At 34.7% G+C, this 14,269-nt stretch overlaps 1 protein-coding gene across 1 annotated transcript in view; it reads right to left on the bottom strand.

Annotated features, from left to right (window-relative positions):
• LOC137398412 (1,4-alpha-glucan-branching enzyme-like) overlaps nucleotides 1-13,849 on the bottom strand; it is a 35,482-nt gene extending 21,633 nt beyond the window's left edge. Inside the window, exons 1-6 of the mRNA XM_068084523.1 lie at nucleotides 13,715-13,849; nucleotides 9,691-9,806; nucleotides 9,175-9,285; nucleotides 8,001-8,170; nucleotides 5,279-5,382; nucleotides 1,370-1,495 (exon numbers count right to left, since the gene is read on the bottom strand). Coding sequence (XP_067940624.1) covers nucleotides 1,370-1,495; nucleotides 5,279-5,382; nucleotides 8,001-8,170; nucleotides 9,175-9,281 — 507 coding nt within the window. The 5' untranslated portion in view covers nucleotides 9,282-9,285; nucleotides 9,691-9,806; nucleotides 13,715-13,849. The remainder of the gene's footprint in view (nucleotides 1-1,369; nucleotides 1,496-5,278; nucleotides 5,383-8,000; nucleotides 8,171-9,174; nucleotides 9,286-9,690; nucleotides 9,807-13,714) is intronic.
• Between the last annotated feature and the right edge of the window lie 420 nt (nucleotides 13,850-14,269).

Raw genomic sequence — 14,269 nt, 5'->3', positions numbered from 1 at the left:
CGAAAGTACTCAAATGTGTCAGCAAATGAAATTGAAAATGAAAAAATTGAAATCGACAAGAATGAAACGATTTCTGTACTCCTATGTTAATTGCCGAAACCTTGAGAACAATGCTATAGACTGGTGAAAAGTGCACGTTTTTTTCGTGAAATGCGCAAGACTTTATCGTTCTATTTTCTGCTCCTCGGCGTTTCAATTTCCGGTCTTAACTTTTATTAAACCAAGCTTTTCAAGCGTTTTGTGACGATTTTTGTCCCAATAAATCTGTCTATTTATGTATAATCCGATCAGATGGGTTAGTTTTAGGAATTTGCGGTAACCTTTCAAAGGCTTGGTAACATATTTAAATAGGTTTATATGCGTTTTGTATTATTATTATACTTAAACGACTTTACTGAAAAATAGTTAAATTTGTTGATAGGATTTCGTTGCAAGGGTTTGGTGACGGCCGTTAACGGATAATTTTTCGGGAGTTGTGTGCACATGTGCATTTATCATAATTCTCCCAATCAATCGTTTCACTCTTGTTTGGTCGAGGGATCATCAACCTATGCATCGGCAGCGACTTACGGACAGCTCACTGATATTCTCATCGCTCTATCAAATCCTACATACCAGGCCTGGGCCTACCATCATCTCCGCAGTTGAATTTTGAGTAAATGTATGTTTTGACATACAAAGTAATTTCCAACATATGAACTAAGCAAATAAAAATATTAAAACTTGTAGAAATTGAAAATAAAAGGTAAAAATAATAAAATGATAATAAAAGGATAAGACCAATAAATTTAACCTATATACAGTGTAAGTTAGAGTAAGTTACATTGTGTATTTCTATCACTTTATTACTGAACTCACCAATTGCCAAGTCTACATTTTTATTCATTCTCTGATACTATTGTGACAATATATACCTCTTTATACTGATAATTACTTTATTAATATAGTTTTCACAAATAGTATAGTATTTTCGAATTTATTTTATAGCCATGTATACTCACCCGCAGTAATTATCAAAGAGTTATCGTAGATTTTTGGATGATGAAACGAATTAAATGAATTACAGCGTATTTCTAAAAAAATCTTGGCTTCAACATACAATGGTTTAACATACAGAGCAGGTCTTAGAACCAATCAACTGCTATCGTAAACCTGTGACAGCAGTGTTGCAGATGTCAAATTTACTCTAAATAAAAGAACTTCACTGGGAGTGACAGCTCTGCACTCTCACGTATGGACATGAAAATAAACAGCCCGATGCTTCAGAGGAGTGACAACTCTGCACTCTCATGTATGGACATGAAAATATACAGCCCAATGCTTCAGAGATGCTAGAGTTAAATAGATGCAGTGAAATTTTGCAAACTACCTCGTTGGCTGGTGGCATCCAAAAGATCGAGTCATATGTGTGCACGCCTTCTTTGCTGGGTTTTCTAACGTATTTACTCCATGGGGATATTCTTTCCACTAAACCGTTGGGTGTTTGAATCTCCAGCTACAACCAGAACATGAATGATAGGCACACACGGAGTGATACATAGAGTGATACGTGGGCATACATAGATTGATACATGGGCATACATAGAGTGATGCATGGGCATACATAGAGTGATGCATGGGCATACATAGTGATGCATGGGCGCATATAGAGTGATGCATGGGCCACATGGAGTGATACATAGGCATACATAGAGTGATACATGGGCACACATATAGAGCGATACATTTCATTAACATTTGATATTCCGAAAGCCTAGGAAATTGCACAATTGGAAATCTATAAGCTGTGGCGTTAAGCTTGTTGGCATACATGCGCTGTAAAATTCAAATGCCTGATAGAGAGGTTTTATTTGTGGTACATGTTAGAAACTTATTACTCTATAGGTTTATATAGGTGTATAGTCTTCTTATATAATCTTCTTATATAGGTATATAGTATCCTTATATATAGATATATAATCTTCTTATATAGATATATAATCTTCTTATATAGATATATAATTTTCTTATATAGATATATAATCTTCTTATATAGATGTATAATCTTCTTATATAGATGTATAATCTTCTTATATAGGTATATAATCTTCTTATATAGGTGTATAATCTTCTTATATAGGTGTATAATCTTCTTATATAGGTGTATAATCTTCTTATATAGGTATATAATCTTCTTATCTACTATATAAACGGCAATCGTTGTCTGTCTGTCTATCTGTTAATTAGCCGCTACCAGGTATCTAGGGCGCATTAACAAGAATCTCCGGTTAGTGCGCCTCTATACATAACTTATTCATCGTTTGCCGTTTTCACACAAAAATGACATAATAATTACAACTCCATGGCTTTCTTTTAGCTTCATGACACGCGATGCTTTTTTGTCCTCGACATATTAGGGCTAATTTGTTTTCGGCAAAACGATATCGACAATAGACTGTCGCGATATTAGAATTTGGCGATTAAATTCTATTAATTCTGTGAAACACGATGCCGTTTTTGTGAACCTCTATTTCCGGCTTTTCTTAAGGTTCAATTACTAAATCGCTGTTAAGGTCACTACTTTTCCCACGGAAAATTGTATCATCTCGAATAGGAATAGCATCTAGATTCTCTCACCTTCGATCAGACAAAGACACTACAATATTTTATTTTTTCATTACATATCGTCGTACCAGTATCGTTGTATTCAAAGTTTTGATGGATAGCTGTTGGTGGAACAGTAACTTTTTTATACACACTTCTATGTAAGAATTGTTATTAATTCAACATATTCACAAATTTTATTTTGTTTTTTTCAGTTCGTATTAATTGTATCATTACCGAATCATCTCATATTGTAATTGTAGCAAAACCGACTTAATTTAGCTATTACTTGCTAATTATTTTAAATTTACATCCAATCCCTTTTACAGTTGTTTTATTTTTTTTAATTTATTAGACTGGTAGAAAACATTTTCCTCATGATATCAAATTTGAAAGTTACAGTTGTTTGACAAAGTTTGATAAACTTTACAGTTGTTTTTATTTTCTCTCAAATTATTTCAACTACACAAAACACTTTTTTCATGATATTTAGCTTGAAAGTTAGAATGGCAAACATTGTTATATATGTTAAATACAAATAGATTTTCTGTGCAAAGACTTTTTTATTACCCGGGCAACGCCCGAGTACAAGTACAGCTTATGGTGTAAAATAGCAACAAGTAAAAGCTTAGCAAGTACAGCTTATGGTGTAAAATGTTGAAAAAATACTTTACCGAAGTTGTTTTCTCGCCTTGGAGCGGAGTAAAATTTACATTATTTTATTTTAATGGGAAAAATTGTTTCGGATCTCGAAAAACTCAGTTTGCGAACTACCTTCTGGAACTGATTATGATCGAGAACTGAGGTTCCACTATAGGTTATAAAAAGATATAGGTCGCTGAAAGTTATGAAATTTTAAATTTACATTGGTTTGAAAACCTTTACAGTTGTTTTATTTATTTTGAAATCAGTTGTCCTGCACAAAACCTTTTCCTCATGATATGAAGTTTGAAAGTTGTAGTTGTTTGAAAAAGTTTGAAAACCTTTACAGTTGTTTTATTTTCTCTCTTAATTTATTTCAACTACACAAAACACTTCTTTCATGATATGTAGTTGGAAAGTTACAATGGCAAATGTGTTAAATACAAATCAATTTTCTGTTCAACGACTTTTTTTACTACCCGGGCAGCACAGCTAGGCTTGGGGCTGTGGTGTCACTCGGGAGACCTTTTTCGCCCGAGTGCAGCGAGAGTCTCCAGGCGCGGCTTTCCGGATGAACGAGTTGGCGAGTGCGAAGCGATTGATTGCAAAGCGATTGAGTGCTAGGCAATTGATTGCGAGGTGATTGATTGCCAGTGCGAAGCGATTGGTTGCGAGACGGTTGATTGCGAGGCGATTGGTTGCGAGGCGAGTGCGAGGCGTTTGATTGCGAGGCGATTGAGTGCGAGGCGATTGAGTGCGAGGCGATTGAGTGCGAGGCGATTGACTTCGAGGCGAGTGGGAGGTGATTGCGAGGTTATTGCAAGGCGAGTGCGATTAATTGCCAGGCGATTGATTGCAAGGCGATTGTGAGGCGGGTGCGGGCCGATTGATTGCGAAGCGATAGATAGCGAGTGCGAGGCGATTGATTGCGAGGTGATTGCAAGAGCGCGATAGTCAACTGCTCGGCGGGGAAAGACTAGTCAGGCGAGACGGGGGCTCAGCGGCAGAAGTGCACGATCGTCAACTGCAAATATAGATGGGTATAAATGGATGCACGAATCTAGACACATGAATCTAGAATATTCACTAGATTTTACACGCATCTGGCTGTAAAACACATTGCAGATTTCCATTGTTCTCCCCAACATTATTGACATGTATATGTGTATGCATAACCCTGATCAGGACAACAATTTCAGTAAACTGCATATTTGGAGTTTATTTACAGTATGAAAGACAACTCTCAATAAACCTGATGCTGCACGTGAATCTGATCTTTTAGGCGGGTAATGCAGCTAGGAAAGGTATATATCTTCTTATATAGGTATACTAGCTGCATTACCCGCCTACAGGAACAGATTCACGTGCAGCATAAGGTTTACTGAGAGTACACACATTATAATGTTGCATTTTATTGCAGATCATAATCTTTGAAATACACTGAATAAAATACATGTACAGTTATTGTAGATAACTATAGTTACTAAAGTTAACATACTATTTTGTTACTAATCTTCAATATGCACCCATTTTTATAAAACTTTGACGACTTTTACCAGATGTTTGCATTGTATAATTATAATGGTCTCTATACCCCTACATAGGAATTTTTCACCATACGATGGCAACCCTGGAACGGATCAACAGTGTATCCTGAGGATGCACTGTATGTCTAGTTGATCCTGTGACAATTATGAATATACATTTCATCATATACGCAGTAAACTTACTTTTTAGACATTGAAGCAGTAATCTGATAATAATATTTTTAGCAATCACATAAAATATTCTTTGTTAGCTTCAAATCAAAATTATTTTATACAAAAAGGATTAACACTCGACATGACTATTTCAAGGGTACACTCTATGAAGTATGCCTCTATTAAAATGTGCTGCTCTCGAGGACCTAGCAGCCAGGAATGATAAATGCAGTCAATATGTCAGCTTAATAAATGCATAGCATCAATGTCATGATCTATAGAGCCCCACTTGTTGACCATAATTAAATGCAGAATGAAAAATTTCATAATCAAAGAATGCGAGATGCGGTTACCTTGACAACGCTATTGTGAAGTATGGACACAGACGGAGGCAGCCGTAGTTCCCACTTGCCATGTCCTATCGATGTAAACGGATACTGCTTGCTCTTCCAATCGTCTACAAAGAAGGCAGTCTACATTCTGTGACATATTGAGCTGCTGGATTTTATCCCTTGTCAAAAGAGTACGTAATGCAGACACCTCCAGAATGCATGCTTCAACGCTTCAATCTATACTACGACAACACAGATTAGATCCAAGTACCAAAGACACAAATATGAATATATACATGAGTTACTGAACACCCAAACATCCATTGCACGGATGAAAGCAGGTATTAGGAATGTACCGGCAAATCTCTACATAGCGAGCTTCCTATGTTAAACAATAACTGCCATGTACAACCTTTATCGTATTTTCTAGGTAAATCAGACATGCTAATTCCGATTTTGTACTCAACATAAAGATTGGTCCACTAACTTTCTGCGTAATGAAGATTTTTTTACAGCATTTTAATATCGGTCTTGAAAACAACACGATCGGCACAACAAGATCCACCCATAAATATATGACGTAACCTAGCTTTTTAGGAACGGAAATTGGGGATGTTTAGTTCAATTTAGAATGATAGAGATGGATGTCTTAAAACCCATTATTATCTAAATTCAGCCTTCAAAATAATTTCAGTCATTTCTGAAAGGTAACTAAACTATTTAACATTGCATATTTAAAAATGAGCTCAAAAAAGCGCGATAACAACGCAAGCTTGCGATAAAATCGCGCTTTTTTTAGCTCATTTTTCTCGGCGTTCAGCCTATTAAACATCGTGTAACAAGCTACAAGCAATTTTATATAGTTTATCTACCTTTCATAAAAGACTGAGATTATTTTACAGGCTGAATTTAGATTATAATGGGTTTTAAGACGCCCATCTCTATCATTCTAAATCGAACAAAACATCCTTAAAGGTTGACTTGCAACAAAATTCACATTACAGTTATTTGATATCAAAAGATTCACCATGTCTTACTCTGTTGTGCTGTAGGTGCAAAATATGTGGGAATGTGATTACAAGCTTTTAAAAGCTTAAAAACGAACAGCTAATCGCAGCCACACAAGACCGCCTTAGTTTGGATTTTCTTTCCAAAACGGCTCAAATGTGACGTAGCTGTGCTAGATGGTTTCTGTTTACACTTTCATGCAACCTTATTCGTCGAAATATTTTCACAAATATACTTCACGCATTCAATAAAACCATGTCTATTGTTCTTACACATCTGTTTTATCGTCATTGTAAATGCTGTCACTTTTAGCACTGATATCTTATAACTTACCATAAAAATTCATTTAATTTTTTAACCTTACATCGAAGGAGTACATATCATTGTCTGATAATCATGATGAGCTTGTTGGTCACCTGTGATAATCGAAAAGTGCTGCAAAAATTATTTTTGAAGTATTGGGCCACATGATCAGATGACTTGATGATTAGTTCAAGCCGAAACAAAACTCTAAAGTAGCAAGCGTCTATATTTGATACGGGATCTTCGGTAAAACCCGAAGTGTTTGTCATAAACTAGTGCTACGATAAGTTTTTATTGAGCTTTTTATTGGCCTTTTAATTCACACAAGAAGAAAATCACGTGACAAGACAATAACCAAACTGTCATGACTACGTCAGAGAAATAAAGAGATTCCAATCTACGGCGGCTTTTCGTTTTTGAGCTTTTAAGAGCTTGTAAGCACATTTCCACACATTTAGCACTTACAACACAACATAGTAAGACATGATGAATCTGTTGATACCAAATAACTGTAATATGAATTTTGTTGCAAGTCAACCTTTAACTTCCATTCCTAAAAAGCTAGGCTACGTCAAATATTTATGGGCGGAGCTTGTTGTGCCGATTATGTTGTTTTCGAGACGGATATTGAAACGCTTTAAAAAGCCTTCATGACTCTGAAGGTTAGTGGACCAATCTTTATTTTGAGTACAAAATCGGAATCAGTGTGTCTGATTAACCTAGCAAATACCATAAAAGTTGTATGTGACAGTTATGGTTTAAGCTTGTCAAACTTGTTGGATAAAACATTCACAAAAGATTTTAATTCGCTTAATTTATTCCAGAGCCTAAAATCCTATGATGGGCTCCCTAAGAAATACTGCACATAATTACTTATAGCAGTAAAGCAAATACCTTGATGTAATAGATAAAATAAGTTAAATAACCAACAAATGGAGTTATTTGTGACTACCTTGAAGACAAGTAAATGCAAGTGTAACCTTGGAAACACAGAAAACTGACAGACTGCGCATGACACCCGAATCTGACTAAATGAAGTAAAAACTAATTTATGCTATTTTCATGTTTTACACTTTCAGTCACATCAAACTCTTTTTTCTTTGCACTGTTTTCAGGAGCCACAACTATGTAAAAGTTACATCTCCTAGAGAGTATAGTATTTGCTTTAACTTAACATTGTATTCCATTAACAAAGGCTCGGTTGTACAAGCTCAAATACATACGACCATCAGCAAAGATGAATGTACAAGCAATGTATGATTCCATCTATTGCATTGCTGTTTGCTTCTTAATTGTGTTGCAACTAGAAAACAATACTTTTTGAAAAATCGTCAGTCCATTTTGGCCATAAATTCATTTGTTCACTTTTATAAGACTTGCTAATTTATAACGCATCTGTGAGCAAGAGCAGCAACAACAGTAAAAAACCTACTGAAATCTCCCCAGAGATATACGGCGGAAGCAGAGGGGGCCCACTCTCTCCACACTATTCCTTCATCATCTGTTTTGTGGTATCCAAAGTATTTATATCCCTCAGCAAACTTTGACAGACTACCTTCCGCAGAGCAGATTTTTCTCTTAGTCGCATCTAAACAGCTGTATCTATAAGATGAATCATTGTCACATTTATACAGCTGTATCTATAAGATGAATCATTGTTACATCTATACAGCTGTATCTATAAGATGAATCATTGTCACATCTATACAGCTGTATCTATCAGATGAATCATTGTCACATCTATACAGATGTATCTATAAAATGAATCATTGTCACATCTATACAGCTGTATCTATGAAATGAATCATTGTCACATCTATACAGCTGTATCTATAAGATGAACCATTGTCACATCTATACAGCTGTATCTATAAGATGAATCATTGTCACATCTATACAGCTGTATCTATAAGATGAATCATTGTCACATCTATACAGCTGTATCTATAAGATGAATCATTGTCACATTTATACAGCTGTATCTATGAGATGAATCATTGTCACATCTATACAGCTGTATCTATCGGATGAATCATTGTCACATCTATACAGCTGTATCTATAAAATGAATCATTGTCACATCTATACAGCTGTATCTATGAAATGAATCATTGTCACATCTATACAGCTGTATCTATAAGATGAACCATTGTCACATCTATACAGCTGTATCTATAAGATGAATAACCAAACAATACATTTGGTTATTGTTTTGTCACATGTTGTTCTCACGTAAATTGAAAGGCCAATAAAAGGCTCAATATAAAACTTCTCATAGCACTATATATTGAGCCTTTTATTGGCCTTTCAATTTACGTGAGAACAACATGTGACAAAACAATAACCAAATGTAATGACTATGTCAGAGAAATAAACTGATTTTAATCTACGACGGTTGGCTGCGATTCAATCTACGATGATGGCTGTGATTAACTGTTCATTTTTTAGCTTTTAAGAGCTTGTAATCACATTTCCACATATTTTGCATCTAAAACACAGCAGAGTAAGACATGGCGAATCTTTTGATACCAAATAACTGTAATGTGAATGTTGTTGCAAGTCAACCTTTAAAGAATTAAGATGCAACTCAAAATTGCAGTTGTTACCTGCGCAGGATTTCAGGCTTATACTTGTCTAGATAGCCATCAGCTTCGAAAAGGTCACCACCATTAGGTAACTCTATGCCTTCAGTAGGCTTGGTGAGAACCTCCATTACCCTGTTTTCAACAGATATTCTAATAACCACAGGTACACAACGGACTTGTAGGGATCAGTAACACAAGGGATCAGTAACACAACGGACTTGTAGGGATCAGTAACAGAGGACTAAAAAAATAAACGAAACAATATTGTCTAGCTTAATAAATCTTGTGATGACAAATATTTGAAGTAGAAATATGATAAAATCTACTAAAATATCTGTCAGAAACCAATTTAGATGCTTGACTGCATCATTCTCGCAAATATATTTTATCAAAGCTTATCAACTATACAAAATTTACATAAACTGACATAAACATGTTTAAATATTTAGACAAAGGAGTTAATTACTTGAGCTGTCTTCTGCAATGGGTGAACTATATTTCTTTTAAACGGACTGTCTAGAATACTAATGAACTCACTTTTGCGTGTGTGTAAGATTCCACACGAGACTGGAAACGCTCAAGTCCGTGTTGAAAACTTATGAATATGCCCAAACTGGAGCATGGAAGTGACTAGAAGTTCTACAGCAGCAAGACTACAAATTATCTTGTGCAAGTCAATGTCAATTATAACACCTGGATAAAATGTTACAAGGCCAAATTGTATATTCAAATACCAGACTAACAGAAGAGTGATTTATTGCATATTAAAAGAATGGCATGCATTAAAAACAGCCTAAAATATGCAAATGCTATTCTGTGCTGACCTGGTTGTGGCCTGGCAAGAAGCAATAGTTATTAAGGCGATGCGTACCCACGAAATACTTTAAAACATTCAGGTTACATTATAATGGAATTATTATATAAAATAACTTGGCAAACATGCAGTTCTAAATACTTTTCAGAAACTAAAAGCTTCTAATGATAAATAGGGTATAGATGAGTATGAGCGCTGCAGGGCAACTAGAGCTGAGTATGGGTTGACCTACTGGGTACAGTGGATGCTCATCAACAATAAATCTGTTTACTAATATCTGATTGATCTACATGTATATATATAAATTTCAAAAATGGTGTGTCTGTAGTTCAGTTTGTCCAGCTATAGCTATTAAAATCTTGGAATTGAAAGGTCGCAATCTGCCAGATTCGAACTCACGAAGAACACAACCAATGGTTGGTAATCTAGTTGTCTAACCACAAGTCTACGAAAGCTCTTACGATGCACAGCTTTTACGATATACTGTATATACCCTTTTCTCGATTTCACACGCTAAATGAAGTATTACTTGAAACTCTATGAACTCTTTTAACTCTATGAACTCTAAGAAACACGATGCTTTTTCGTGTTTCTAAAGCTAATTTGTTTTCCGCAAAACGATATTAACAGTAACTTATCTCAAAATTAAAATTAGGCGATTATATTTCAGTTCAGCGTCATCAGTTATGGTAAAAACTGGTTCGCAAACAGATCATTGATAGAATTTTGGTTAAAAGTTTACTAAAGCTTCCTTCATGTATGTTTTTAGTTAGCTCAATTCATATACATTAGATTCAGCGTTTATGTTACGCGTCGGTCTTGAAGGTAAGAACTCTGAACGTAGTACATTGTAATGTTACACTTTTCTTGCAGGTCATAACAACAAAATGCACTTAAGTTATTGTACGAGACTATAGTTACTAAAGTTAACATATTACTTTGTTACATTTTTTAATGATGATGATTTTTACCAAGCAGTGATTGCATAAGATCATTACTATGGGTTTCTATACCACTCTATACGTCTATACGATATTTTCGCCTTATGATGCCAACACTGAAATGAACTAAAATCTTAAAGTTGTATACTAAATAATCTTTTATTGAAATCGTAGCAAAACAGAATATATTTGGCCATTACTTGCTAATGATTTAACATTTACAGTGGAACCTCGGCTCTCGAACACAATCCGTTCCAAAAGGTTGGTCGAAAACAGAGTTGTTTGAGATCCGAAACAAGTTTTCCTATTAGAATTAATGTATGTAAATTTTAATTCGTTCCAAGTCGATTTAACAACCTCGGTAAAGTACTTCTTCAACACTTTACACCATAAACTGTACATACTGTATACTACAAACTATAATTAAAAATGGGTAGATATAGATCATGTTTAAGTTTAATAAAATATTCTCTATTTATGATGCTGAAAAAAAGAAAACAAAAAGTAAACATTTCGTATGCTTTGCTCTTAGAAAATCGAAAACATTAAAGCTTACGATAAAATACCAAAAATCGCATATATTGATAATGAAACAGCAAAAAAATCGCAACAGATCAGTTACATCAAAAATCATGTAAAAAAGAAAATAGAAACAGCAATGGCACGTTTACTTCACATCTGTGAAGAAGAATCCTCCTCTAAAACAATTTAGGGTGACTTGACTGGAGGAGTTGTGTCTCTAGAAAATCTCTTCAATAGAGGCGACGTCCTCCCAGATGGCTCCTTTTTGTGAAAAATTTATGGCGCGAAACTTCTTTCTTTGAGAACCTTTTGAAAGTGGCTCATAATAACGGCGTTAAACGTATAAACATGCTGTTTCAGGAGCTGTTCCGAACGTTTAATTCCAATGCGCATGCTACGGTTTGGTCAAGAACCGAATTTATGGTTGAGATCCGAGACAAACAATCTCAACTTTTTTGGTCGAAAACTGAGTCGGTCGATAACAGAAGCGTTTGAGAACCGAGGTTCCACTGTAGATTTAAACACCTTTACAGTTTTATTTTTTCTCTCAGCTTGTTTTAACAAAACATTTATTTCATTATATGAAATCTAAAAGTTAGTTGTTCGAAAATGTTTGAAAACTTTTAAAGTTGTTTTCTTTTTTATCTTAGTTTATTTGAACTGCACAAAAACACTTTTTCCATGATAAGATGTTTAAAAGTTAGAATGGTAAATGTTATATATTTCAAACAGAAATAAATTATCTGTCCAATGACGACAGCGCCGGACATTCACCTAGTATATTAATACAATGGAATGAACTTTCCCTGATGCTTGCCTGAACATGAGAATTTTTTAACATATCATGTGAAATTAAAGTAAATATGACTCAACAACAGTACTAATAACAGTACTAATAACAGCACTAACAATGCTAATATCAGCACTAACAATACTGATTTTCCACAAACAACCTGCAAGTTTCTCTAAACATTGCAGTTTGCTTATCCTACATTCACACTATGAATCCCAAGCGTCACTTACATAAGGTAAACTTATAACACAAATCTTTTTTACCAACTTATTTTTAAATTTGGTAGGCTATATGATGCATTTTTATATTGCTATGTGTAATACCAGCAGTTTTTATTAAGAATATGTCTCTAATAAGTATAAATTTGTTTTAATGCTGTGTAATTATTTGTAGTATTTATTAAAGCATTGTCTCTATTATGTATCTATTTCATTGCTATGTGTAATTATCTGTAGTGTTTATTGAGGCATTGTCTCTATTATATATTTACTTTACTGCCGTGTAATTATCTGTAGTAGTTATTAAGGCATTGTCTCTATCATGTATCAATTTTATTGCTACCTGTAACTAATTGCATTATAAGCGCATTGTCTTTATTATGTAATTATTTTATTGCGACGTAATCATTTGCAATATTTATTAAGACACCACAAATTTTAAAACCAAATAAAGAGAATTGCAGTACTTTATTATTGAGATACTTTAGTTATCCCTAAACAAGTGAATTACATTTATTCTGTTACTCACTCCGACAGTTGTAATTGAGTTTATTGCTCACTGACTAGCTACTAGACTTTGACATTGGACAGTTGTTGAAAAGTGGGACAGTATGCTTCTAGCTTACTAAAGCATAAAGATACGCAGCAGCGTCTCCATGCAAATGTGGTTAAGGCGTTTTACACTGACAGACACCACTAATCTATAATAGCTGTAATTATCTTTGAAGTTTGTATGCTCAATTCAGCAGCATACGAACACCATACTCTTTTAGTTCAACCTACATGTAGATCATTATGTACCTAGAGTGCCATTTATATATCTTTGTGTGCAGCATGAGTTACATCTTGCCCACAGGAAACAACAGTGTTAGAGAATATCAATCATACGATGTGCAGTTTATTGCTAAGCAAAGGTTGCAGATATGCGAAGTATGATATCCAAGATATTATGACAGCCTACTTGACAAACACGTTTAAAAAAATAGCATTTACTGTCCAACGATGCCTACTTTCATGATAATCTTGCGAACATAAGCTTAACGAATCTTAAAATCACCTAATGCCAACTGCAGCTCGTACATTGATATATTTTTGCCAAGGCCAATCTAATATGAAAATTGGTTGTGCACGTTAAACATCTGCAAGAACCCAGACAGCACACCTATTGGTGTACGGTAATACTGTATCAAAATTGTAGACCACGATATTCATAGCCATCAATCCGGATTAACCGAAGAGACACCACAGTTAAGTAGAGCTGACAGGAACTTACAAAGAAATATCCAAGCTTCAACTGGTCGCTGCTCATTAATCAGGCAGCGACTAACTTGCACGTCTTTAAAAAGGCAACAAGTAAATGATAGTGCGCACGTGAACCTAGAGTGTATTGCTGGAGTAACCTATTCTTATAGTACCTTGCTTCACAGCAATTCAGAGCACACAAGAAAAGAATGAGAACCATATGTGCGACGACCGGTACATGGGCGCAAGTGCGTAGATTTCATTGCATACGTCCCAACAAATCTTTTAATCAACATCAAGAAGAAAATCGCAGGTTAAATGAGCCGTTCCAAAAATATCAACAGAAACGTACCAGGGTTAATAACATTAATTGCTGGAAAATATACTTTGATCGTTTATGTGAATCATCTATGTATATGCTAAGGCTATAAGTCTATCTCACTACCGGTATTTACCGTGTGGAATAATAATAAACATAGAGGTATCAGAACTGAATCTTTTTTGAGAAACCAAAATTGTGAACACAGATTTTAACTAAATGAAATATTTTTGATAAATTTAAAAGCTTGAAAATTTAACACGACAA

The sequence above is a fragment of the Watersipora subatra genome, chromosome 1, assembly GCF_963576615.1.
Source record: "Watersipora subatra chromosome 1, tzWatSuba1.1, whole genome shotgun sequence".
Classification (NCBI taxonomy): Eukaryota; Metazoa; Bryozoa; class Gymnolaemata; order Cheilostomatida; family Watersiporidae; genus Watersipora; species Watersipora subatra.
The sequence above is the reverse complement of the archived record's forward strand: the minus strand, read 5'-3'. Positions and strand labels throughout refer to the sequence as shown.